Consider the following 25,854-nt stretch of genomic DNA (forward strand, 5'->3'; position numbering starts at 1 on the left):
CTATCTATCTATCTATCTATCTATCTATCTATCATCTATCTATCCATCATTTATGCAGCTTGCTGCCCCTACAAACCCATATGTGTGTGAGCCATTTTTGTGGCTCATGTCAAATAATGGGGAACATAAGGAAGGAAATGACTTCTGACTTTACTCTGAGGCCCTTGGAAGTTCATGGACACCTGGAGTGACCATTGGAAAACATGGGGAGGACTACACAGCAGAGACTGCGTATTGCCACCAAGATACTTCCAATCTCCTCCCTGGCCTTGCCTGTCCCTGATGCTGGAGGTCTTCAGCTGTGAATCTTGTCCAGGTGTTGAAGGATGACTGTGTGACCTCCTTCCCTTCCCCACCAAAAATTCTGCTGGCAGAGAAGTGTGACCTTGGGTGTCAGGACAGAGGAAGGCTGGTGGCCGGACTAGGACCCCAGATGCAAAAGTGACTAGCTGACAGGCCGGAAAGTGAGGACAGGGCTGGAGCTGGGCATCAAAACAAAGCGGTAGGCCATCTGCACATCCTCTTGCCTCAGTGTCTCCACCTGGAAGGTTTTCAGTATCTGGAACACAAGGGTGTGTGTGTGTGTGTATGTGTGTGATCCATATGGCCTCCTCAGCAGGGCACAGCACTGGCCCATCTACTGCTAAACTGCTTAGTGCAGTCACCATGCTGAAAATAGGACTTCCTGTGGAAGCCCGAGGACCAGCTATAGAGACCTCACCAAACACAGGAAGCCCAGATAGACCCTGAAGGCCTATGCCTTTGTTCCAAATACTGCTCATCAGCATCCCCACATCTCACAGGCCCCCGCCCAGAGCTGCTCACATGGTGAAGCAGGAGCATCATCTCCACCTCTGCCAGGCGCCTCCCCAGGCACTGGCGCACCCCAAAGCCAAAGGCTAGGTGCTGGAAACTCCTTTTCCTCTCCAGCCAGCGCTGAGGCATATAGCGTTCAGGCCTTGGGAACACTGCAGGGTTTCGGCCCATGGAGTAGAGATAAAGTAGGACCAATGTCTGTGGATAGATGCCAAGGGCAAGGTCAGCTGCTTCTTTGAGGTAATGCAGGGCAGGGCAATGGGTGGGTGTATGAAGATCACTCACCCCAGCAGGGACATGGTAGTTCTGAAGCACCAAGTCTGAGCTTAGAATTCTCTCCAAAAAGCCACCAACAGGATAGAGCCTGGAGATGAGGAGGCGACAGCAGAAGCCTCAGATATAAAGGACTTCTCCTGTCCACATCCACACCTTTCTCCCTCAGATCCTCCAGGGGCTGCTTGCTGACTCTGCTGAGCTCAGCCAACCTCCAGAGGAACCATAGCACCCAGCCATAGGGATAAGAACGGAGAACATGGACCCCAAAAGAGAGAGAGAGAGCACTGACCAGCAGGGAGGGAAAAGCAGTCATCACCTACCTCAAGGTCTCTTTAAGGGCAGCCCTCAGCAAGGGCAGGTCTGACATGGCCTTCTGAGGATTTGCAGCGATGCTGGCCTCAGCTGCCAGGCTCTCCTGCCTCAGGGCCTTCTGAACATCTGGGTTCCGAGCCAGCTCAAAAAGGGTCATTACCAAGGGGATTGCTGTCTGCAGGAGCCAGAAAGCAATCTCAGACACCCTGCCAAAGGGCATCGCTACTACAAAGATGCCCTTCCCTGGGGGAAGTACATGGGCATAGCAGAATAAGGACCTAGGGAGCTGTGACTTCTGAATCCTTGCTCTAGGTCCTGAGAGACAGGCTACAGACATTCCAGTCCTGGCCACTGTCTCAGCACCTTCATGATCTGGTGCTCACAGCCTGCCTAGGTACACAGTGGTACCTGGTGTCACATGGGGACATGGCCACTTTACATTTCCCTCTACCTGAATGACAGTGGCTGTCCTTGGGCCCCTCAGCACTGACCTCACTTCCCAGGCCTGAAGAGGTCCATGTTCCCCACCCTACCTCCTATTGCTTCCGTGAGAAGTTTCAGAGGGAGCCCCTGAGCCTCTATATTCAGATTGCCTCTTTTTATGGCACAACGCACAGAAAGAGCATCTGAAGTCTCTCTGATGTCACCAGCCTGCCTCCATGCTCCACCTGAGCACGCTGACTCTACATTCATCTAATTTGTTATAAGACCTGATGCATGGCCCTTCTTGATGGAACCCTCCCCCTGCTGACCTCATCTGTCTCCCTGTCTCTCATCTTAGGCAGCCAACCTCCTCCCCGCTCCACACTCCACCGCATCCCAGTGAGCCTAATGTTGTAGCATGCGAATGAAAGCTTCCCTTTCATGAGCACTGATCTCTGCATGTTCACCTAAAGACCTCTCTCTTCCTGGCACACCTCTAGGTACAGTCTTCAATCAAAGGCAAGAGGCTTTTGGAAGGGATAGCCTGGGAATGTAGTTTATAGGAAATGCTTTAGGGAACACAAAGAGTCCCAGGGGATTCCCACAGCATGGTCTGACCGTGTCAACGCTCCCAGCGGTGAGCTCCATAGAGTTCGCTTTGATGGCGTCGAGAGGCAAAGATCCCTGAGATATTAGTTCCGCCACAATGCCACTGTAGGTCTGAGAGCTGCCGAGTCTGAGCTCCTGGTGCACCTTCCAGATACATCTGTTGGCTGGAGATGTGAAGTAGGAGCTTGAATACAAGCAGCCACCACTTTCCTATTGTGCATTCCAACCCTCATCACCAATGACAGTCCCTACTTTCCTCCCATTGTCACTAGGTCCTTTCAGTCATAGGCCTGGTAGGAACATGTTAGAAGAGCAGGAAGCAGTGGTTGCCATCATTTGAGATGAGCCCAGTGTAGCCATGAGTAAAGATAAATAGTAATTAGACTGACCCAGTGTCTCCTGCCCCAGGGCACGGCCCAGGTAGTGGCCCTCACCATACTCAGAGATGACATCCCAGGCATCGAAATGTTCTTTCCACACCCGAGTGCTTGTCCAGCGAGTCAAGCTCTTGGGTAAGAACAGGAGCTGTGAGGTGGACTTGAACATAGAATGCAGGGCATGGATAAACTTCAGGCTGCCAGGGCTCAGGTCATGGCCAAGGAGGCCTAGCCGTTCCCCAAAAAGAGCAAAGTTGCTGGCTGCAGAAAGAATGGTAATCCTGAGCTAAGGCGGGCAATCTCTGTCCTCAAGACTGCCTTGGCTTTCCCTGCCACACATGCCAACCTCCCTGACTCCCTTAGGTTGAGACTTTCCCCTGGCCACACACCTTCTATAGTGTAGTTGAAGAGGCTTTGCTGGACATCCATGGTAAGGCTCCCACGAGCATTTTGAAGCACCTTCTCTTTCAAGGTCTCCAAGAAGTCCCTTGCTACCATGTCCACCATGGGGACAAATTTTTGAACGGCTTTTGGTGACAGCACATTTCGGTTCAGCCGCAGTCGGTTGAGACGCCATTCTGGCCCATTTCTGAAGGACACAGAGCAGAACTACAGACACCTCCAGGGAAGGCCCTAGGCCTACATCCATCTTCCTAACTCTCAAAGAAACTGAGGAAAAGAGATGTTGAGCTCAGAGGTAGACTCTGCAGGTCCTGACCCCACTTCTTTCTTCCAAAGCAGCCTACATATGTTGGGCAGAGGTCATGAAGTCTGAGGTGGATTTAGCACATCCCTACCCAAGATGAAAGGAGCCTCTGCTGTCAAGCTCTGCCTACCTGGCCTATACCACCACCCCACAGAAAGGAAGCCCTAGCTGTCATCCTGTAATGTGTGATCTCTGAGACATGATCCCTGCCTGTCTCAGCTAAGGGATCCCATCTTCCCTAAGGCAGGCACCTCAGCAGAGGACCACTCACAACATCCACAAACAAGTCCAGGGTGCAGGGCCCCCATGGAGATGCTCCAGTAAATGACAGGCAGGAGTTTGCACACGGAGCCACACAGGCAGGAAGTATGTCCTTTTGTGTGCTAAAGCCTTCGATTGGCAGTGATCACATGTACATTTACATGTGTATCCACCCAGGACCTCGAAAACATGTAAACAAGTCCCTGTCTGCACAAAACTAACACAACAGCCATGCACAAAGATGTAAACACACATAGAGTCACAGATGCAGATAGCACACACTTTCATATCTATAAAAAAATGGACACATTTACACACATGCAAGAATACTCAGGTACGTACTTGCACACACAAGGACTCCCTGCTTTCTCAAAGGTACATACTCACACTTTGCCCACAGCTGCCAGACTCCATCTGCTAAGTGCCTAACCCATGTGCCTGTTTCCCAAAAAATATTTTGTGAACACAAGAATTCCCTCAAAAACGGATTGATGTGCCTGTGTGGCTTAGTAAGCCTCCCGATACCCACTAGTGACCTCTTTCCAGCCTATCCACTCCACGGACCAGGAGCTCCTGCTTAGCTCTCTAGACATATATCCAGCTGCAAGAGGGAACTCTCTCCTCTCTTACCACCTGACTCAGTTTTGATGGTGAGTCCACAGCAGCTCCAACTCCTTGTTCTCTACCCTCTTCAAGCCCAGAACAGTCTTATCTCTGGAAATAAAATTACCCCTACAAAAGAAGGACTTCATTGCTAGCTATCAGGCTGGGACAGAAGCCAGCTATAGCCTTAAGCCAGTGGCAACCCCTTCCTGGGACAACTCTGAAACTGGTAGAAAGGAGAGCCATGCTCTAGAAAAGCGTATTTGCAGCAGCAGCTTGGGGCAAGAGGCATTCCTCTGCTACCTCCCTCGTCCTCAGGCCTGGGATCTGCATGGCATGGTATCAATCCATGCTTGGCTGTGACTGGTCTCCACAGCGCCACCGAAGCAGGATCTGCATCTTGTGCCTGGGTCATCAATCTCAACTCTCTCCTCTTTCCCAATGTCCACTCACAGCAAGAACACACCACGTCTCAGGCCACGGAGTTCTCTGTGGGCCACCCAGGGCTCCAGGTGCATCCGACGGGGGAGCATACTCTCCACCTGGTGCAACTTCTCAGCATCCTCCGGCAACATCACAGATACGATCTGTGTTTTCCCTACACTGTGCCTGTGGAGTGAAGCACAGAGCCCTGCTGTAAGTGGAATGCCCTCTACCTGAGCTCCCTGCAAAGCCAGCCCTGCCAGTGTGCTCTCTCATCTCATCCTCTCCTGGCCCTTGTTTCCCCCACAGGAGGGCTCTCCCAGTGTCTGCCTGACTCCCCTCCACTTCAACACCCCCCCACCCCCACACACTCTATCCTCTCAGCAGTGAGCAGTGCCTTTCTCTGACCATGTGGAGAACCCATGAGTCAGGCCCATAACCTCCTGTGCTCCCTCCCTGTCTTCCTAAAGATGGAATACCTGGAGATGCCTACTGGAGAATGGCAGCACCTCATACCCTGCAGAGCCTGTGCAACCAGAGGACAGGAAGCTCTGTCTGTGCGTGGCTATGAGTAAGGAAGCCCTTACCTGAAAATGGGCCCCAGCTCCCGGAAGACCTGATGCATCTCCAGGTGTAGGTTTTCTTGGCCCTGCTCCCTCAGGATCTGTATCATCTTCAGCCACTTGTTCCTGGAGTACTGTGGTATGGCTTCAAAGGGCTGCAGGGTCTTTGGGGCCAGTGTTGCCGTGGTGCCCAGTGCCCTTGTCCTGTGCAGGCACTGCCAGGGTCTTGCCAGCCACACATCTGCTGTCACCCTGAGAGCCATTGCCATCCTCCTGTCTTCAGTTCACAGCCTTTTATCTTGCCTAAATATCCTGCACTGTTCGACTAATCACGTCATGGAAGAAACTGTCCCTGGACTTGTCTGAGACATTTGGGCTCTGGTCATGACTGGGGCTCAACTGTCAGTAGAAGTATATGACCATCTCTCTAACACCTGCACAGCCTGCTAGTGGTTAGAAACTGAGAGCAGGTATAGTGTCCACATAGGAGATTGGGTTGCCTGAGGTAGAGGGGGCAGAGACCACTCTCTCGTCCCCCTAGATGGAAAAAGGAAGACGGATGGATCCTTTCTCTTTTGAAGATATCATAGAAGACCTTGGTTTCTTTTAATAGACTTGGTTTTTTTTTTTTGTGGCTTTAGTGAAAATAAATCTAAGGACTAGAACGTTTATAAAAGCATTGTATTTTTCCCCAAACAAGCTTGAATTCAGTTTCTGTAAAAAGGAACAAAGCTTTCATTGTTGCTACATGTGAAACCAGAATAACAGTTGTGGCATCCTGGTGGTGATGTCACAGTGGCACATGAGATCCTGAGAGCAAGCCTGCTCCTGGGCCAGGACTGTCCTCTCCATCATCCGTGGTCTGGTTGGACAAGTCTGACCCTCAGCTTCCATCTCCCCTCCTTAGACTTGTCAGATCTTCTAGCTCGTAGGGTGTCTGCTTTCTTGGTACCGTGGGGCTGTACAAGACTAGCCTCCATACTGAACCTCAGCATCTTCAGGGTTTCTGCTGGACCTGGTCACAGAAGATCATCACATCTGAGTCTGTTGATTGTTGACATTCCCTCCCAGAAGGACCCTTGCCTGAGTATCCCATCACCTCTCCAAACCCACTGCATGCCACTCTTCCCTAATTGAACATGGCCTCAGGTTCATTCGTGTGGGGGTGTAGATCTTTAGAGGATTGCCTGCAATGAAGCTGGTGATCTGTTTAGCATGATGGGGGACTATGACGAGAGAAGGGACTTCTAGACCTTTCTGAGAGAGGCCAGAGTCCATATGAGAGGAAGATCTAGGAGAGGGCTTCCATCTTCACAGCCATGGGGGAGGCCAGCATCCCAGCTGGGTGCAGACCTCCCAAGGTAGCTTCTTTAAGGTCATTTATACTCCTACCCCAAAAGCCCTCACCCATTGCTCTGTAAGTCTAATAAACTCATTAGTTTCCTGGGGGTAAACTTTGGTAAGCTCCTACCTTGACTTGCCAGTGGGACTTTATGAGGAAGAGATAGACCTTGCCTAGATTCCTCACCTTCCACACCTAGAGAGAGCTCTCAGGACTCATGGCAACACAGCCCCTGGAATATGTCCATTCAGTTCTCTCACTAGTTAAACAAATAGTGTTAGCAGGTCAGAGTACACGGGGTGTTGGGAACATTCATGTGGGGGTGTAGATCTTTAGAGGATTGCCTGCAACAAAGCTGGTGATCTGTTTAGCATGATGGGGGACTATGACGAGAGAAGGGACTTCTAGACCTTTCCTTAAGGACTATTTGGGTTTATTGGAAGAAAATTAAAAAGGATCAGAAAGTACAGAGAAGTCCCATGAAAGCACCTCCCCCAGGCATAGCCTCCCGCTGGAGCCCAGCGATGCTGCTCTTGATAGTCGACAAACCCAGCCTAACATATTTCCATCATTCCATGACCTTAGCTTTCACAGGGGTTTGGCGCTCAACATGCTGTGGGGTTGACACCCATAGAGGCACCATAGGAGCCTCACACAGGATGCCTTCATCTCCTTAGATGTCCCCCTCTACCTGTTCATGCCCCGTCACACATCTCTGGTGACCACTGACCTTTCTTCTCACCCACATTTTCCCCTTTAAACTTGTTCGTGAGTGTGTGTGTGCATGTATTTGTGAGTGTGTGCATGTCTATGGCATTGTGCAGTGGAGGTGTATGTGTGCATGTGTGCCTCTGTGTGTGTGTGCATGTGTGCGTGTGTGCGTCTGTGTGTGTGTGTGTGTGTGTGTGTGTGTGTGTATGGGTGTCTATGTGTTGGGGAAGGGTGTGTGGGAGTGTGTGTGTGCAAGTGTATGCATGTGTGGTGTGTGCCCAAGTATGTGCATGTGTTTGTGAGTGTGTGTGTGTGTGCATGTCTATATGCATGGTGTGTGTGTGTATGTATGTGAATGTAGAGGCCAAGAGACAACTTTGGTAATCATTCTACACACACCACCTACCTTTTTCTTTCTCTTTTTGAAAAGGAATCTCTCACTGGCCTGAAATTTGCCAAGACAGAGGGGCTAGCTAGCCAGTGCGCCCCAAAGACCCACTGTCTCTACCTCTCCAGCATTGGAATTAAAGTACATGCCCCATACTGGGCTTTAAAAAAAAAACAAGGCTTAGTTTATTGTGTTTAACTGTGTATATATGTGTGTGTGTACGTGCATGTGAAGAGGGTAGAGGTGTCAGGTTACTCCTGGAGTTCATGTCATAGATGGGGCTAGAAGGGTGGGGGGTTTGGATGGGACGGTGGAGGAGTGAGGAGTGGGGGGTGGGGGAGGGCAGCTCCCTGACGTGCATGCTGGGAATTGAACTTGTGTGATCTAGAAGAGCAGTAAGGGCTCTTAACCATAGAGCCATCTCTTCAGCCTGATGCTGGGCTTTTTAAAAATACAGGCTCTGGGGATTGAATTCAGATGTTCCTGCTTGCGAGGCACGTGTGTCACCAAGCAGACCATCCCAGGCCTCTCTCCCTGTCTTCTTCTCTCATAGTGTTCAGCCATATACCTTGTAGACTTTCACATTGACTTCTTTCTCATAGTCATTTGGGTTTTCTTTGGTGGACCCATCATTTCCTTTTAGAACAGACAAACACCCCAGGTTCTGCCTAAGCCAGGGTTTCTCTGTTTACCAACAAAAGAACACCTTGACTTCTCTCAAGTTTGAGAACCAGGGATAAGTCTACTAGCAACCTTTTTTGTGAATCCGACTTGCAATTCATTTGAATAAACACCAAGGCGTGCGCTTGCAGGCTGTAGCCTGTCTTGAGCATGTCTTCCAGAGTGGCCGCATCTGAGTTCTCATCCAAAAATGAATGAAGACTCCTGGTGCTCAAAGTCTTTACTTGATGAGGCCATGACCGGGTGCTCCCAGAGTCGAGGGCCCCCGGCTGAGGACTGCAGCTATCCCAGGGTGGGGAGGTGGGGAATGGGAGCTCCAGCTTTGCTCATTGGCAAAGGTCCTAGGTTTGGCAGTGATTATGGCTGGGAGCCCAGAGGCTTAGGCTGCAGCTTGGTAAACAAAGGCCCCCTCCATATTCCCCGTAGTGGTTCTCAATGAAAGATACAGTCCTTGGCTCCAGACTGTTTATTGGTTGTTCATTCAGGAAAATGGATACATACCATACCTCTCAGAATGGACCTGAGATTAAATACCTTTTGCAGGGAAGAATGTCTGGGAAGGGAAGCTTATTGGTGAAACCCTCGGGGCCTCTAGGTACCTCATTAGCAAGGAGAACTCTGTTCTGGGCCTGTGGTCAACAATGGGTGTCTTCTTCAGTCACTTTCCATGTGGTTTTCAGAGACAGTCTCTTGCTGAACCTGAAACTCACCAACTTAACTAGCTTGCTGGCCAGCTACCCCGGGCTCCTCCTGTCTGCCTTTCTAGGGCTGGGATTACAGATGTGTGCCACACTTGGCTTTACATGGGCACTGTGCATCAAAGTCGCTCTTCATCCTTTGTGTGGCAAGCAGTTCACCAACAGAACCTTCTCCCCTGCCCCTGTCCCTCCCCCTTCCCCTCCCCTTCCCCTCTGAAACATGATTATGTGGAATATAGAATTCCTTGTCTCAGGGGTTTTCCTCTCAATTTTTTAATTGCTTCTTTCTGGTGACTTTCTAAGACACTAGACATGATGTTGGTTTTTGCTCCTGCACAGTCCAGATTTTTGTTACTCTGATTTATTATTGCTATTTTCTTTATGTTTGGTGCAGTTTAAATGCTATATACTTAGGTGTAGGGAGTTTTGTTTTGTCTTTTAAAGCATTAATTATTTGGTGAGGGGCACACAGTTGGTTGATTGGTTGGTTGGATTTTGGTTTTTGAGACAGGGTTTTTTCTGTGAAGCCCTGGCTGTCCTTGAACTTACTATGTAGACCAGGCTAACCTCAAACTCAGAGATCTTCCTGCCTCTATCTTCCAAGTGCTAGAATTGAAGGTGTGTGCTACCACCGCCCAGCTGGTTCTGTTCTTTAACATATTATATTTCTGACAAAATAAGACAAGTTTAAACATTAAGGTTTCAACGCCCCTTATAGGTCCTTTCATGAAGGATAGTGTTAGTTAAGTGTTCTGCTACTATGACAAAATGCCAAAGAACTTATAAGAGAAAAGGCTTGTTTGGACTTGTGGTTTCTTCATTGTTTTTGGACAGTGGTGAGTATGTTGTGGTTAGAATGTGCATGAGAGGAAACTTCTTGCCTCACAGCATCCAGGAAGTGAAAGAGAGAGAGACAAGAAGGGTCTGGGTCTTTTCAATGTCACACTCCCAACGTGACATAAGTTCCTCCCGCAAGGCCCCAACCTGTAAAAGTCCTACTATTTTCCATTAGTGCACAGGGGGATGACCATATCTTCTATGAGCCTTTTTTTAAAAGACACAAATGCATGTTCTAATTAGAGTAAATATGCCTAAAAATTGCATTCTAACTAGAGTCAATATGCATGAGATTTGTGGATAAAGCTGCTCCATACTAACTCTGCTTTAAACTGTTTTCTTAGGGATGATAGAAATGGCTCAGCAATTAAAAATGTTCTGTTCTCTATACAGAGAAACCCTGTCTCAGAAACAAACAAACAAATAAACAAACAAAAAAGGCCTTGTTGGGAGCCATTACGACAACACAATTGTCCTGATCTCTGAATTGGGCCTCTCCCCCCAAGAAGAAAAGGGGGTCAAAAGCGGGCCACCGACATACCGATTCCAAGAACAACCACAGATTGTTCTAGCCCATGTCCTGACCACACCCTGATACCACCAAATTCCTGCTTTCCCGTGTAGCTGCCAAAAGAAAAATTTCTATTGCCCCCACCCCCACTGATAAGTACTTCTCCTTTTACTTGTATTGCCCCACCCCTCCCTCTGATAAGTACCTGTACTTCCCCTTTTGCTTGTGCATTTAAACCTTGGGCCTGGCTAATACATTTGGGGCTTTCATGCAACTCAGAACGTTTCCGTGTCGTTATTCACACAGGGCCCTCATCTCTCTCTACCCCCCATTTGGTTCTTAGGAGAAGGTCCCCTCGAGACCCTCGAATAACTGAACCTACTGGATGGGTCAAGTGGCGCCCAACGTGGGGCACGAGGTACGACCGCCCTCTGGACAATGGATTAAAGAGGTACCGCGCAGACAGTGAGACAGTGAGACAGTTCCCCGCCACTTCGCTTAAGTGTCGCGGACATTGGGAGGTATGCCTAGGCATTCAGTTGTTGTTCCATTAACCATGGGGAATGTTCTGTCCAAAGAGACAGTTTTTAGTCAAGAGATGAAGGGGTTTCTTTAGGAGAGAGGGATAAGAGTTCAAAAAAAAAGGATTTAATACAATATTTTTGTTTTGTGGACGAGAGATGTCCATGGCTGGTATTGAATGGTTCTGAAATACACCCTTTAACTTAGAATAAAGTAGGCAAAGATATTAATGCTCTGATAAAACAAGGAGAAGATGTCCCTGAGTCCTTTTTAGCAATTGGGGAATCATCAGAGATCTCCTTAAATAGGCAGAAGAGGGCGGAGAAGGTGCTGGCCTCCTATCCCTTACTGAAGATTTTTTAGAAAACTCCCAATCTCGCCGATTATACAAGGACCCCAAGAGTCCTATGCGCAGTTTGTTGCCAGATTGCAGGAAGCAGCTGAGAGAATTTTGGGACCTAAAGAAAGTGAGGGTCTGTTAGTCCAACAACTTGCTCTTGAAAACGCCAATTCGGCATGTAGGGCTTCCCTGAGAGGTAAAACCAAGAGTTTAGATATAAATGGTATGATCAAGCTTTGTAATGAGGTAGATGTGTTTTCTCAACAAGTTTCTAAGTCTATTAACCTGGCCATTGGGGCTGCTATACAACTAAATATAGGAGAAAAAAACTTTCTATAGATGCAACCAACCTGGACATTTTGCTAGAGAATGCCCTACACAAAGACAGAACACCCTAGTAACTGCGGTCCAGGGAAATGGCCAGAGGGCCCCCCTGTGAGGCCCATCTCCCCTAATAACAACTGCAGACAACCCCCTAATCCCCACGGGAGATTGTGCAGGGTTCCAGCAGAGAGTGCAGCGAGCTCAGGCGTGCGGCCTTCTTTGCCCCGGGCCCCTCACAGCCTCGGCCAGCGCCAGGTGAGCCCAAGGGGCCCAGGAGCAGCCTCAGTCCCTACCTTGCGGACGCCAGGAGCCCTCGCCCTCAAGGCAGCCACCGGCTAGGCCTGAAGGCTGAGGCTGGGCCTTCGGGGCTTCTGCAGCCTAAGGCGGCGGGTCTGAACAAGAACACTCTGCCATCACAGGCCCGCCCGTGGCCGAGCACTCAGACCTAGATGAACTGAGGCCTCGATGGGCCTAGACGCAGGTGGCGGGGGGGGGGGGGGCTCTTCCACTGATTTACTGTGGTCTATATTGAATACTTCTGCTTTAACCTTGTTGGATAAGACACAAAGAGATAATGCATCAGAATTTGAAGATTGTTGGATGTGCTTTTCTGCTTCCCCGCCCTTTTATGAGGGCATAGCCTTATTTAGAAATTTTACCCTGCTTTCAGATGCTAGGCAGCTTCCCTTCGAGTCAGTTCAGCTTACCTTGATAGAACTCTCTGGGGTAGGAAGTTGTGTTGGGCCCAGGCATGCTTCCGCCTCGGCCCTTGCTAGAGATTTGCAATAACACGTTTAGAGTAAATAAAAATGGGTTTTAAAGAGACTTCATAAAGGTCAAAATATAGCTCAATTCTTACTATTACCTTATTTACAACTCCCCAATCCTACATTGTGTCAAAAAATTCATAGATTAGGTTTTATTGGAAGTTAAGAAATCATTTCCTAAAACATATATAATTCATTTTGTTGATGGTGTTTTTGTTGGTTGCAGAAAATAGAGAGCGTTTTTGCAGATGGCTATAAAATATTTGACTAAGTGTGGACTGATGATGGCTTCAAAAAAGATTCAGCATGGTAAACTTTTAGGCTATTTGAGACATTTAGTGTATAGAGATTGTGTGTTTTCTCAAAAATTTGCCCTCAGATTAAATAAATTAAAAGTTTTGGATGCTTGCCAGAAGCTGTTAGAAAATTTTGGATTTTAATCTTGGTTTGACAAGCTGCCTCATACAAGCAGGAAAGGAAAGGAAGGGATAGAGGAAAATGGATTTTAGAACTCTCCCAGGGACAGAGAAAAATCGGGGGACACCCTGTTTTATCCTCTCTGGCCCCTACAGGAGAAGTTCTTTACCCTCTTTATATTGTCTATGTTTGGTGCACCAATCACGTGTCAATTCATGTATGTTTTTGTTTCATTGTCTAAATGATTGTTTCGTTGTCTGAATGACTGACTGTTTTATGTTTCATGTTAAATAAATAAATAAATAAATAAATAGTTAAAACTTTACCTGCTGAATCACTCTCAGTTTGCACAACTGAGGCTGAGAGGCCCCTCCCTTTAGCCAAAAATCAAGCACAGCAAGAGAGGTCCTGCTGAAAAACTGTTTTTAAAGAAAAAGAATCTGCAACCTCTTAGTTCTAAGGCAAATAAGCTGATAGTTGTTTTTTCCTAAAAAATTCTCTGCAATTTTGTGATTATGTGTTTAACAAATTACAAAGTGCTTTTTTTAATCTTATAATTATAGCTATAAAAAGTAAAATTCTTTGATTGATCTAAATTTATAAGATTCATGTAGCCACTTCATTTGGTTTTTGATTGGTCTTAAAGGTATAAATATGATCTGTATATCTTGGTCATAGAGAATTGGCTTATAAGTTATTTGGGTATGATTAAAAAGGTATAACACTGGTTACAAAGTTAGCTTAAGTAATAACTCAGGGCTAGAGTCATTTTCAAACAAAAGCACCTGGCATAAACCAGCCCAGAAAACTAGTCCTCTAAAGATACTTCTAAATTGAGATAAAATTTTATGTAATTCTTATCCTAGAAAGTAGACTTATAGAGATAAGATTTTAAAACAACATCTCTTTAATAGAACATTAAAATTTACACTGTCATGCATTCATGAATTGGCAGCCAAACTTCGTAACGTGATAGTAATGTTTCTAGTATTGATTTTAAGGAGAATAAATTGTTTAAAATTGGGTCTTGCTTTCCAAAAGTTATAGATATATTCTAATATTGCAACAGAATCTTAAAAATTATGGTTAAAATTGCCAGTGTCCCATTGATTGCAGTTTGCAATTTGATCGAAAGCTTAAGATTTTTAACTCACCCATATATTGTTAATTAAGATTATTACAAGAGTAATCATCTTATGATGCACTAATGCCGCTCACTTTGGCCATTCAGCCATACAAAGCAAGGCAGAGTTAACTAGATATATTCATCTTTGTGCAGAAATTAGACCCTCACACAGTCAGTTTGGTTATGGTTGCGACCTTACAAGACCATAAAAGGTTATAAAAGAAAATGTTTAAGGTATAAGTCATCTAAAGAAATATTGTCCAAAATCAGAGGCATGGACAGACAGTTGAATTGTTCCTCTGGAATCTGTCCTCATTACAGGAGGGCCAAGATGCTCAGATTAGAAAATATATACATTTGGGTTGATACAAAGCTTAGAGCAGCCTCAGGGAAGCTTGTGCAATGTTTCTTGTGTTTTGCAGACTGTGCCTAGAGAAGTTCTTAAAACTTCACCCCTCCCTGTCTTCAGGGGGATTTCTTTTCAGCTAAACAACTTTTTTTTTCCAGATCTACCCAGGTGTTGTTCATAATAAAGTCTAAATTCAAGATTTATAAAAGGTCAATCAGGCTGTAGAACTTATAAAGGCATTACAAGATAGCTTGCCTACTTCATATAAAATTATTATAAATTTGAAAGATTATTTTTTCCTTTACATCCTGTTAATTGTAAAGAGTTTACTTCTAGTGAACTGGTGACCATTAAAGGGTTTTGCCCCTAGGTATGGCTAATATAGTCTTACATTATGTAAGAAATTTTCATTGTCCAAGCTTCAATACAAGAAGCTAAGACTTTGAATCTTTCAGTGTATATTGTTTCCTGGGTGAAAAATATTTTATTAGCTAATGCCTCTAAAGGGAAGTTTACTTCAAATCTTTGTTTTCACACAGTGAGCTTTAAAGTTCTGGGGAGTAATTGTTGCTCCATAAGATTCAGAGGCAATATTTTTAATATTTAGGGTTTTAGTTATACTGGAAAATTGTGGTACAAATTTGCTTCAAATTTTTATTTTCAAAAGCTTCCAGGAGATGTTAATTGGCTAAAGACCCCACCTTAAACTCACCACAGGAGAACCTAAGCCTTTGTTAGGTGCTATCAAGTGAGATTCAAATTAACTGGTGAGAACCAAAAAGGCTTTAACAGAAAGTAGAGGAAACTTCTGTAATCTATTGGTATCTATTATAATTGGAGGTAATCAAATATTAGCTACATATTCTAGTTATTGTTATTAAATATGTCCACAGCTATTCTTTGGCAAGAAAACACATTAAGGTAAAATCATTCTTCTTCACCTAAAAGTTTTAACATCCTATTATAAAGCTGCCTTGGTGATAATTAAGAATTCCTTGTTCCAAACAGCAATTGGTTATTATAAAATATTGATATTTGACTTATTACATACCATCATTTTAAATAAAATTGATACTCATCCTAAAAATAAGTTAAAAATTGCTTATATGCATGCTTTTGTATCTTCTATAAATTCATGCATGCATGCATCCCATTTACTGTATTTAAAAACATATACTATATGGGAGAAAAGTATATGTAAATTAGATCACATGTTTATTCTTTTGAGTTTCTGCCTGCTTCAGCACTGATAATTAAATTATGTGCTGTAGATGGTGTTTTAAAATGTTGAAGATTGCCTGGAAAAAAACCTCTTAAGACAATGCCACGCTAGATTTATATCCCAGGTAGATTATGGATCTTATACAAAAATAATTGGCCATATAATCTCATTCTTTACATCATCAAAATAGTAATGGCTTAAAATAATAATTTGGTACTTAAAATAAATAAATAAATAAATAAACAAACAAACAAACAAATAAATAAATGTGCATGTCATATTGTAAAGATTTGCTCTCAGTGTCCTCAGTTTCTACCTGTTCCACACATTGGTGTTAATTCTCGAGGACTTATACTTAATCAATTATTGCAAATGGATACTCATTTTTGATTTAAAAAAATAAAATATGCACATATGACTATTGATACCTTTTTAGTATTTCTAATTACAACTGCTTTAACAAGAAAAGCAACTAAAAGTATAGTTAGTCATTGCCTATGTTAATTTATTTTTTTGCTTGCTTGGTGTTCCAAATCAAATTAAAACTGGCTAGTATAGCCAAGGATATGAGATGTTTTGTCAACAATTTAATGTTACACATGTTACTGAGATATTTTATAATTCTCAAAGACAAGGTATTGTAAAACTTTAAAAACTATAGCTTCTTTAAAAACAAAGAAGGGGGAATTATATCCCTGTGCACATTATTTAAATCATATTTTTATTTAAAAAAAACTAGATATAATGATGTCTAGGGCAGATAAAAAGGATCCACTTATTGGCACATGCCATGATCCTGTTCAGATACTTAATATGGGGAAAAGGGGGAATGTTTCTGTTTTTTCCACAGAATGCTACAAGAGCATACTAGCTTCCTATGTGACAGGCTGACCTGTGACCTGAGAGTGCCCTGACAGTGGTGACCAGAAAGCTGTGTTGAGTGCACAAAAGAAGAGAAATCAGAGAGCAGCCACTTACAAACAAATAAAGAAACTTCGTATCTCCACAATGGGCTGCAGCAAGGAGTGCCAACTTGGTGCCAACTTAAAATAAAAACAACTTAAAAAGCTGACTTGTGAGGCAAAAAGACTGGTACAGAGAATGTACAAGATGCTTTTGTCAGAGACACTGTTTTTGGCCATTCAGATCAGCTCCTTATAGCTATAAATGTTTGTGTACCTTACCTATATGCTTATTTTTTAAAAATTTTAAGAGTCAAGATCACCAATCTTGGCAAGTCTTTTCATATTCATTGTAATTCTTGTCAATTAATTAATTGTGTAGATTCTAATTTAGATAAGGAATCTGCTGTTATGTTTTTGTTAGAGACCTGCTTATGTTTTGCTGCCTATTAGAGTTAAGAAACAATCCTTGGTTTAAAAGTCTGGGAATGCAAACTTTGAAAAGTTATCTACCACAGCCTTAGTTCAACAGCTGCATACTGCACATTTTGTTAATGATAAGCATAGGAATATTTCCATAGCTTTGTCAGAGCAACATATTATATAGATAAAAATTTGGAGGCAAAGGATGTCTTAGAAGTAGTAGTCTTAGCATAGGACAGGATATAGCATCCTAGAAAGTCTTTGAGCTGACCATGGGCTTGGAATTCAGGAAGAACGTTGCCTATTCAGTGACATTCAGAATTGCCTCTGGCATTACACTATCACTTTGAATAAAAGCTAGGTCACTGCCTTACACAGGAATTTACCATCATCTAGGAAGAAGGAAGTTCGAGACCTAAAGAGGAACCTGAGTAGATACTTAGAACTATAGATAGCTGAGTTACACACACACACACACACACACACACACACACACACACACACACGTATTTACAATGGCTTAGGGGAAAGGTGGACTACCAAAACTGGTTTTCAACCTCCCCCTGGCTTTTGACCTTGTTGCCCTCACTTTTAGGGCCCCTATTGGGACTCCTATTATTGATCTCCTTCGGTCCTTGGGCATTTCAGAAATTGACCCGATTTGTTAAATCTCAAATTGATTCATCTCTTTCAAGCGCATTTGTTTCAGTTCATTACCATCGGCTGGACGTTGGTGATAACAAGCAGGTTACTGGAGAAGAGTCAGACATGGATACCGCTTCATCACCCTCGTCTCAGGGAGAGAGACTCAATTTCCATAAAATGCTAAAGTAAGCTCATTCCCCTCCCCCTAAATTTGGCCATCAGTCTCATGCCACGAATCATTTATATATTGCCGTAGTCTGTGCTTCCGACATGGTAATATACATTCTCGCCACATTGGAAACTAAACAGTCATCCCAGGCTAGACACATGGAAAAATTAGAACTTGAAGCCATCGCCCGTGAGAGTTGTAAGACTAAGTACTGCACAGAGATTAGTCTGGAAGCTGTTAGACAGTCTCTGAGAGGCATGTCTGATTGCATGAAGGTTGAGTGCCCTAGGGTCCTTCCCCCAAGAAAAACGGCACAAGAGCAGGTCAGGGTTACTCTGGGTAAAAATCTGTGGGCCTGAGAGTCAATCCTGTACATGGCCTCTAACATTACACACTGGGGATCAGACCTCTACCTCTACCCACGGAGCTTGCTTCGTTCCTAAATCCCTTGGCTAGCCCAGGTTAAACCCAACAGACTGGAACTGTTAATTCAAGCCTCATAGATGACTTGTCCTTGTGTCCTTCGTGGTTTTAAAGAATCACCCAGTGAGCAAACAGACGTTTAGGCGGTCATTAAAAACGTGGCTACAAATTTATTATACAATATGCCTTTATAAAAATATTAAAATGGGAGAGATGTTGGGAGCCATTAAGACAACACAATTGTCCTGATCTCTGAATTGGGCCTCTCCCCCCGAGAAGAAAAGGGGGTCAAAAGCAGGCCACCAACACACCGATTCCGAGAACAACCACAGATTGTTCTAGCCCTAAGTCATCGCCCATGTCCTGATCACACCCTGATACCACCAAGTTCCTGCTTCCCCATGTAGCTGCCAAAAGAAAAAAATTTCTATTGCCCCCCTCTCACTGATAAGTACTTCTCCTTTTACTTGTATTGCCCCACCCCTCCCACTGATAAGTACCTGTACTTCCCCTTTTGCTTGTGCATTTAAACCTTGGGCCTGGCTAATACATTGGGGTTTTGATGCAACTCAGAACGTTTCCCTGTCGTTATTCGCACAAGGCCCTCGTCTCTCTCTACCCCCCATTTGGTTCTTAGGAGAAGGTCCCCTAGAGACCCTCGAATAACTGGACCTGCTGGATGGGTCAAGGTCTGTTCTTGCAAAGAACTCAAGTTCCCAGCACCCATATCAGGCAGCTTGAAACTGCCTGTGACTAACTCGAGGGATCCAACTTCCTCTTCTGACTAATTCAGGCACCTATAGTCACATATCCAACCCACACACAGATACATACATGCAGACACAGACAAAGACTCACACAGAGAGAGAAACACACAAAGACTCTAACAGACACACACTCACACACTGACATACACAGACATAGACACACAGACACACTCACACAAATGCAGACACATACACAAAGTCACACAGACTTAGACACATAAACACAGACACAGATACAGAAACACACACAGAAAGAGACACAGGCACACACACATACACACATACACAGACACACACACACAGACAGACACTGTGTTGGTTTGAATATGCTTGGCCTGTAAGGAGTGGCACTATTAGAAGGTGTGACCTTATTAGAGGAGGTATGGCCTTGTTAGAGGAAGTGTGACACTGTGGAGCTGGGACTTTGAGGTCTTAAATATTCAAGCTACACTCAATGCGAAACATATTCAGTCTCCTCCAGGTTATCTCCTCCTGGTAATCAAGATGTAGACCTCTCAGCTGCTCCAGCACCATGTCTGCCTGCATGCTGCCATGCTTCCCACCATGATGATAATGGACTGAACCTCTGAACCTGGAAGCCAGGACCAATTAAATGTTTTCCCTTATAAGAGATGCCTAGGTCGTGGTGTCATAGCAATAAAGCCCTAAGACAGACACCATACACTTAATTAAAAAATAAATAAATTTCCTTTTAAAACCTCCTTTTAACCTTTGTTTCCCAAATGAGTCCAGGGGTAAACTTGTGTTGTTTCCATTTTAGCTAAGACTGATTAGAAAAATAAACTTCAAATTTTTTATTCTTATTTATTTTATTGAATGTCTATGTATGCTCTTGTGCCACATTACATGTGTAGAGACTGAAGGTCAACTTTCAAGAATCAGTTCTCTCATGCCACTGAGATCCAGAGACTGAACTCGGGTCATCAGACTTGAATGACAAGTGCTATTACAACATGAGCCACTGAAGAACCAACCTGCCTCCATTTCAGGCTTCAAAGCCATCTTATAATAAAGACAAACTAGGCTCATTCCAGTTTATGATTAAACCTCTGTTTCTCAAGGGTTGGACACCTGTAACCTCAACTAGAAATGATTCAGTTGGACACTGTCTGTTCCAGGAATGGCAATCATGCCTTTGCTTTAAAAAGGCACGGAGAGCTGGAGAGACGGCTCAGAGGTTAGGAGCACTGACTGCTCTTCCAGAGGTCCTGAGTTCAATTCCCAGCAACCACATGGTGACTCACAACCATCTGTAATGGGATTCGATGCCCTCTTCTGGTGTGTCTGGAGACAGCTGCAGTGTACTCATATACATAAAAATAAGCTTTTAGCCGGGCGGTGGTGCCACACGCCTTTAATCCCAGCACTTGGGAGGCAGAGGCAGGTGGATTTCTGAGTTCGAGGCCAGCCTGGTTTACAGAGTGAGTTCCGGGACAGCCAGGACTACACAGAGAAACCCTGTCTTGAAAAACCAAAACCAAAACCAAAACCAAAACAAAACAAAACAAAACAGTCATGGATAGCCATCTTGCAACCTTACCTTTGTTTCAAAAGGTTATCTGACCACCAAGATATAAGATACAATTTGCTAAACACATGAAACTCAAGAAGAACGAAGACCAAAGTGTGGACACTTTTCCCCTTCTTAGAATTGGGAACAAAACACCCATGGAAGGAGTTACAGAGACAAAATTTGGAGCTGTGACAAAAGGATGGACCATCTAGAGACTGCCATATCCAGGGATCCATCCCATAATCAGCTTCCAAACGCTGACACCATTGCATACACTAGCAAGATTTTGCTGAAAGGACCCAGATATAGCTGTCTCTTGTGAAACTATGCTGGGCCTAGCAAACACAGAAGTGGATGCTCACAGTCAGCTATTGGATGGAACACAGGGCCCCCAATGGAGGAGCTAGAGAAAGTACTCAAGGAGCTGAAGGGATCTGCAACCCTATAGGTGGAACAACATTATGAACTAACCAGTACCCTGGAGCTCTTGACTCTAGCTGCATATTTATCAAAAGATGGCCTAGTTGGCCATCACTGGAAAGAGAGGCCCATTGGACTTGCAAACTTTATATGCCCCAGTACAGGGGAACGCCAGGGCCAAAAAGTGGGAGTGGGTGGGTAGGGGAGTGGGGGGGAGGGTATGGGGGACTTTTGGGATAGCATTGGAAATGTAAATGAGGAAAATACCTAATAAAAATATTTTTAAAAAAGGTTATCTGACCACTCACGACTGCCTTGGTACGACTACCTGTTGTTATGACTACCTTGTTATGTCTACCTTGCAACTGTGTCTTTGCCCCAGGAGGAACCAATTTGTTATGCTAGTGTTCTACTCCTGAAACCCCACCTGTTTTACATTTGGAAACCCTCTACCCCTAAGCTACAAAAACCTTGTTTTCATCACATCTAGTGCTGACCCCTTAAACCCCGCCTTAGGGGGGGCGGCAGCCCATGTACCCAGATTAAAAAGCCTGCTTTAGTTAATTGCTTACTTTAATTAGTTTAGCCATGATGATGTGAGCCAGTAGTCTTTCTCCTCACATCTTTGAAATTAGCACCATTTCCCATCCCCTCTTGAAAAATATTTATTTATTTTATATGTACGAGTGTTTTGCCTGCTGTGTGTGTGTGTGTGTCTGTGTGTGTGTGTGTGTGTGTGTGTGTGTGTGTGTGTGTGCCTTGAGTCCTTGGAGGTCAGGGTATAAGCTCCCTTGGAATCAGAGCTGTGGATGGTTGAGAGCTACCATGTGGATACCAGGAACTAACCCACATTCAGGTAAAAAAATATTTTGGAAGAACCTTTATTTTTCTCCCCATTTGCTTGGTTGGCCTCCCTCCTGACATGCAGTTGCTGTCTCTGCTGCTGCTGCTGCTGCTACTTACTGCAAAGTTCTGGATGGAAAAAATAGCATTGGCGATAGTCTGTAATGTTTGGGGTGTCTATGGGGCTCCACTGGTCAAAAACTCAAAAAGTGGTAGCCTACTTCTGGTACTGAGGTTTTTATTTGGTAGCATGTGGTGTTTAGTTAGGGTATTATGCTTCTATTACAAGCTCTTTTAATATATGTATATGTATACATATGTGTACTGTATATGCATACATGTGTGTATGTATATATATTTAGGGAGCTCTCTAAAACTACTAAATGGGCTTCGTCCTGGTTTTGTTTTACCTCTGTTATGGCTCCCCGATCCATGGCTCTAGACAGTTTGTCCTGACTGCTTTTATTACCAGAAAAGCTCCTCCTTTGTAACCTTTGGCTTTATTTATTTATCTGTGTTTTAAGGCGTGCTTTCTAGTTACCTTTCTGTCGCTGTGATAAAACACTCTGACCGAAAACAACGTAGGGGAAGAAAAATGTATTTCCGTTTATTCTTCCAGCTCACAATCCAGTGTTGAAGAAGTCTCGCCAGGAAGTGAAACGGAAACTGCTGTGGAGGGATGCTGCTTACTGGCTCCTCCACCAGGGTTGCCAGCACAGAGTCTCCCAAGGCTCCATACAGACCTGAGCCCTGGGATTCCAAGGCAGGCGCAGAAGACGCACTACCCCAGGCCTCCACCTGGAGGCGCTCAGGAGCTGCACTTCCTGTGGGCCGCTATGGCCCCAACCAGGAAGGATTCCCTTTGAGATTTGGTTCACACATCTGCATCCCTTCGGACTGTCTGGACTCAAGTTGAGATACTTCCCAAGTGGCAAGGGGCTCAGGACACCCCAGCAGAGGTCCTGATCTCTTACAGCACGTAGGACTCTTGCTTGTGTGTCTTGCTGCTGCTGCTACAGTGAGACCCTGAGGCTAAAAAGGAGAGTGCAGGGGAGGTTAACTCCACCCAAATGTAAGGGGAGAAAAATGGAGCTGCCAAGGAGTTGGAATGGAAGAGTCCTATGGGCAGAGAGAACAGGAAATTTCTCCATTCAAAGAGTGCATAACCAGGAAGAACAGGGAGAGAGGGTGTAGGGGGAGGGGGAGGGGGAGTGGGAGGGGGGAGGTGGATGAGAGAATCCCAGGCGCGGTGCTAGAGCCCAGCAGCGCCAGGGTGCTTTTGTTAGCCAGGAACAGTCATGATCCTGCTGTGCTCTTGTTACCAGCTCCCCACCCCCCATCCTTTCCTGAGGGATGGCTGAGGAGAGGGGTGTAGAGAACTGTCATGGATCTTCTGTAGGCCGCAATACATGGCATGTCTGCTGTGGACCTCAGCCAATATGAGATGCGGGGTAATCTTGGCAGATCCATGCAGCCTGGATTCTTTGTACGTCCTTGGGGTGGCAGAGCAGCCAGCTCATCTCTCCTGTCTCAGAATGTCTGTTCTCCCCAACTCTAGCTTCTTGCACAATCCCTGCCCATTCCTGGAGGGTTTCTGAGTCACATTCCATGGCCCTTCACAGCTCACCCACAAGGAGACTGGCGATCTGGGTCATTAGAGGGTGCCCAGGGGTTCCATCAAACACTTGGCTCTGTAGCCCTAATTCTCCAGATTCCAGCATCTGGTACCTGGGTCTTGTGGATAGGAACTTTTCCTCCACTTCAGCATCTCTATCTGTTTCTTCCACTTCTCTAAAGAGTGCTTCTGCCAGAGCCATACTGCATATGAACTACTTGGCTTGGGGAAGGGGGGGGGGGGATCTTAGAGTTTTATTGCTGTGAGGAGACCCCATTACCAAAGCAGCTCTTATAAAAGAAAAACATTCAATTGGGGCTGGCTTATAGTTTCAGAGGTTTAGTCCATTATCATCATGGTGGGAAGCATGGCAGCATGCAGGCAGACATGGTGCTGGAGGAGCTGAGTTCTACATCTTGATTCATAGGCAGCAGAAGACTGAGCCTTACTGGGCATAACTTGTGCATATAGAAGACTTCAAGGCCCACCTCCACAGTGATACACTTCCTCCAACAAGGCAACACATACTCCAATGAGGCCACACCTACTAATAGTACAGCTCCCTGTGGGCCAAGCATTCAAACACATGGGTCTATGAGGGACCATACCTATTCAAACCACCACAGGGTGGCTCATGACTGCAATGTCAGCATTCAGAAGGCTAAGATAGATAGATTCCTGCAAACTCCAGGCCATCCTGAGCTTTGTCATAAATTCCAGGTCAATTGAGGCCCTGTCTCAAAAAAAAAAAAAAAAAAAAAAAAAAAAAAAAAAAAACCTAAATAGTGAAATGAATAAGCCTTAAGCCTGTGTAAGGGCATTTACCTATCTCTCTGGACAGAATGCTCTTCTCTCTGAGACCTAAGGAAGGAAGTATTAGGAACTCTCTGGTTAACAGCAGACATCCTTATCCTTGCTGCCTTGGTCTTTTCCCGGGCCAGACTGAAAATGTGACACTCCATTCAGGGCACTGACAAGAACAACCCAGAGGAGGAATTCAATGATGAAAGTGTAGTGTTAATGATTGCCCCAGGTGTTGAGAATTCTGCCGTAGGGCATCCAATGAAATCAACCGTTTTTTTCAAACAGAGATCTCAAAATAAAAATCAGTCTCCCTTGTGAGCAAATCAAACTGTCCCAAAAATGCAGACATAAGGGACCAGTCCTTCCCCTATGGGCTGCCCTGTTCCTGTTAATGACACTCTGAGGGGCTGAGTACCCTCGACGGTTTGGCTTGAGTACCAGAGGCAAAACAACAACAACAAAACAAGAGGTTTAGCTGAGATTCCAGAGGTATGCATTTCCTCACCAAAAATAGGATACTCTTAGTGTATTACCTGAGGCATTGAAGCCAGGCACCAGGAAGGAAGGATGGAGGTGGGGTGGGGGGAAGAGGCCTCAAGACAGTTGCAACACGTGTAAGAGAGGGGGTGACTTAGAGTTGAAGTTGTAACTTCAGCTTAGGAGAGGGGGCGACTTAGAGTTGAAGTTGTAACTTCAGCTCAGGAGTCCATGTTTGGAGCTTGGGACAGAATTGCACAGGAGTCACTCAGCCTGGAACCGTGAGTTGCTGTCCTCTTCCCAGTGCTTCCCAGTGCTACAACCCTCAGGTGGCAGGTGCTACAATGTCCATGGTAGACTGCTCGCTGCAGATATGATATGACAGGCTGGGGTCTCCTGAAGTTTCACATGAACTAGACCTGGGTCAGGGATACTTCCCAGACCATGATCTCTCTCTTCCTGTTACCAGCCTGTGTTCTTCCATCGCCCAGGAATAGCGATAACACACCACATTCCAGTGTCATGTGTCACCTTTCATGGTGACTATCTACTGTCAACCTAAGCTACAGGAAGGTATGCTCGCATGCATAGCCTAATTATTTTAGTAACGTCAAATGTAGACATGATACAATTGCTTGTGGCAAGAACAGGACTCGTGGAGGTTCAGTGCCACCACCCATCTTGTAGGTCAGACATCAGGAAGGGTGACTCTGTGGAAACACTCAGAGGGACTATTGCTCACGGTGCAGTAAACGAGGTGACACAGGGGTGTGTGTGGTTGCCCTGCCTATCTTTTTTCAAATACACAACAGACACAATGCCCGGAAGTCCCTGACTCAGAACATTTGGGTCTACAATGTCTTGATGTTGTGACAGTGTGAACATACCCAGGCCCCATTCTATTCTTCACTTCAGTTCGAGATTCAGTAACCTGAGCAAGCCAACGTGTCAATATAACGTGGGCCTTGGATTAGGTGACTTTGCCCAAATCCAGGAGCAACTGTGTATCCTCATAGTTTCTGCATAGAAGGCCAATAATGAAAAAAAAATGTATTAAGAGCCCACAGGACAACAGCTTTTATGGCTTTTAGACTTAAATGACCTAAATTATGCCTTAGCAGGACCATTAAATGTCAACAGATGATGGCATAATACAAGAAATGTACAAAGGGGACACGGCCATTAACCTGACCAATGTAAGTTCAGCTCAGTGTCCATGCAAGAGACA

At 45.1% G+C, this 25,854-nt stretch overlaps 1 protein-coding gene and 1 long non-coding RNA gene across 2 annotated transcripts, besides 5 other annotated features; one reads left to right on the forward strand and one right to left on the reverse strand.

Annotated features, from left to right (window-relative positions):
* Nucleotides 1–24: 24 nt before the first annotated feature.
* Cyp11b2 (cytochrome P450, family 11, subfamily b, polypeptide 2) lies at nt 25–5,638 on the reverse strand. Its single transcript, NM_009991.4, has 9 exons — nt 5,394–5,638; nt 4,837–4,992; nt 3,203–3,402; nt 2,871–3,074; nt 2,446–2,600; nt 1,413–1,579; nt 1,102–1,180; nt 826–1,014; nt 25–559 (listed from the first exon to the last, which is right to left on the reverse strand). The coding sequence occupies exons 1-9, from the start codon at nt 5,630–5,632 to the stop codon at nt 446–448; spliced, it is 1,503 nt and encodes a 500-aa protein (NP_034121.4). The 5' UTR covers nt 5,633–5,638; the 3' UTR covers nt 25–445.
* On the forward strand, nt 4,608–22,803 carry Gm41347. Its single transcript, XR_875415.3, has 3 exons — nt 4,608–5,019; nt 10,881–11,058; nt 22,350–22,803. It is a non-coding gene; the product is annotated as a predicted gene, 41347 (long non-coding RNA).
* Nucleotides 5,644–6,072: a promoter, noted in NCBI's record as "-425 promoter fragment". NCBI's record gives the evidence for it as "EXISTENCE:reporter gene assay evidence [ECO:0000049][PMID:2783417]".
* Nucleotides 5,692–5,715: an enhancer, noted in NCBI's record as "CRE". NCBI's record gives its function as "cyclic AMP responsive enhancer" and the evidence as "EXISTENCE:reporter gene assay evidence [ECO:0000049][PMID:2547779]".
* Nucleotides 5,946–5,973: a protein binding site, noted in NCBI's record as "AS-310". NCBI's record gives the evidence for it as "EXISTENCE:protein binding evidence [ECO:0000024][PMID:1406703]".
* Nucleotides 5,950–5,971: an enhancer, noted in NCBI's record as "-310 element". NCBI's record gives the evidence for it as "EXISTENCE:reporter gene assay evidence [ECO:0000049][PMID:2233742]".
* Nucleotides 6,009–6,027: an enhancer, noted in NCBI's record as "-370 element". NCBI's record gives the evidence for it as "EXISTENCE:reporter gene assay evidence [ECO:0000049][PMID:2233742]".
* Nucleotides 22,804–25,854: the final 3,051 nt, after the last annotated feature.

This window comes from Mus musculus, chromosome 15 (assembly GCF_000001635.26).
Source record: "Mus musculus strain C57BL/6J chromosome 15, GRCm38.p6 C57BL/6J".
In the NCBI taxonomy this organism is placed as follows: Eukaryota; Metazoa; Chordata; class Mammalia; order Rodentia; family Muridae; genus Mus; species Mus musculus.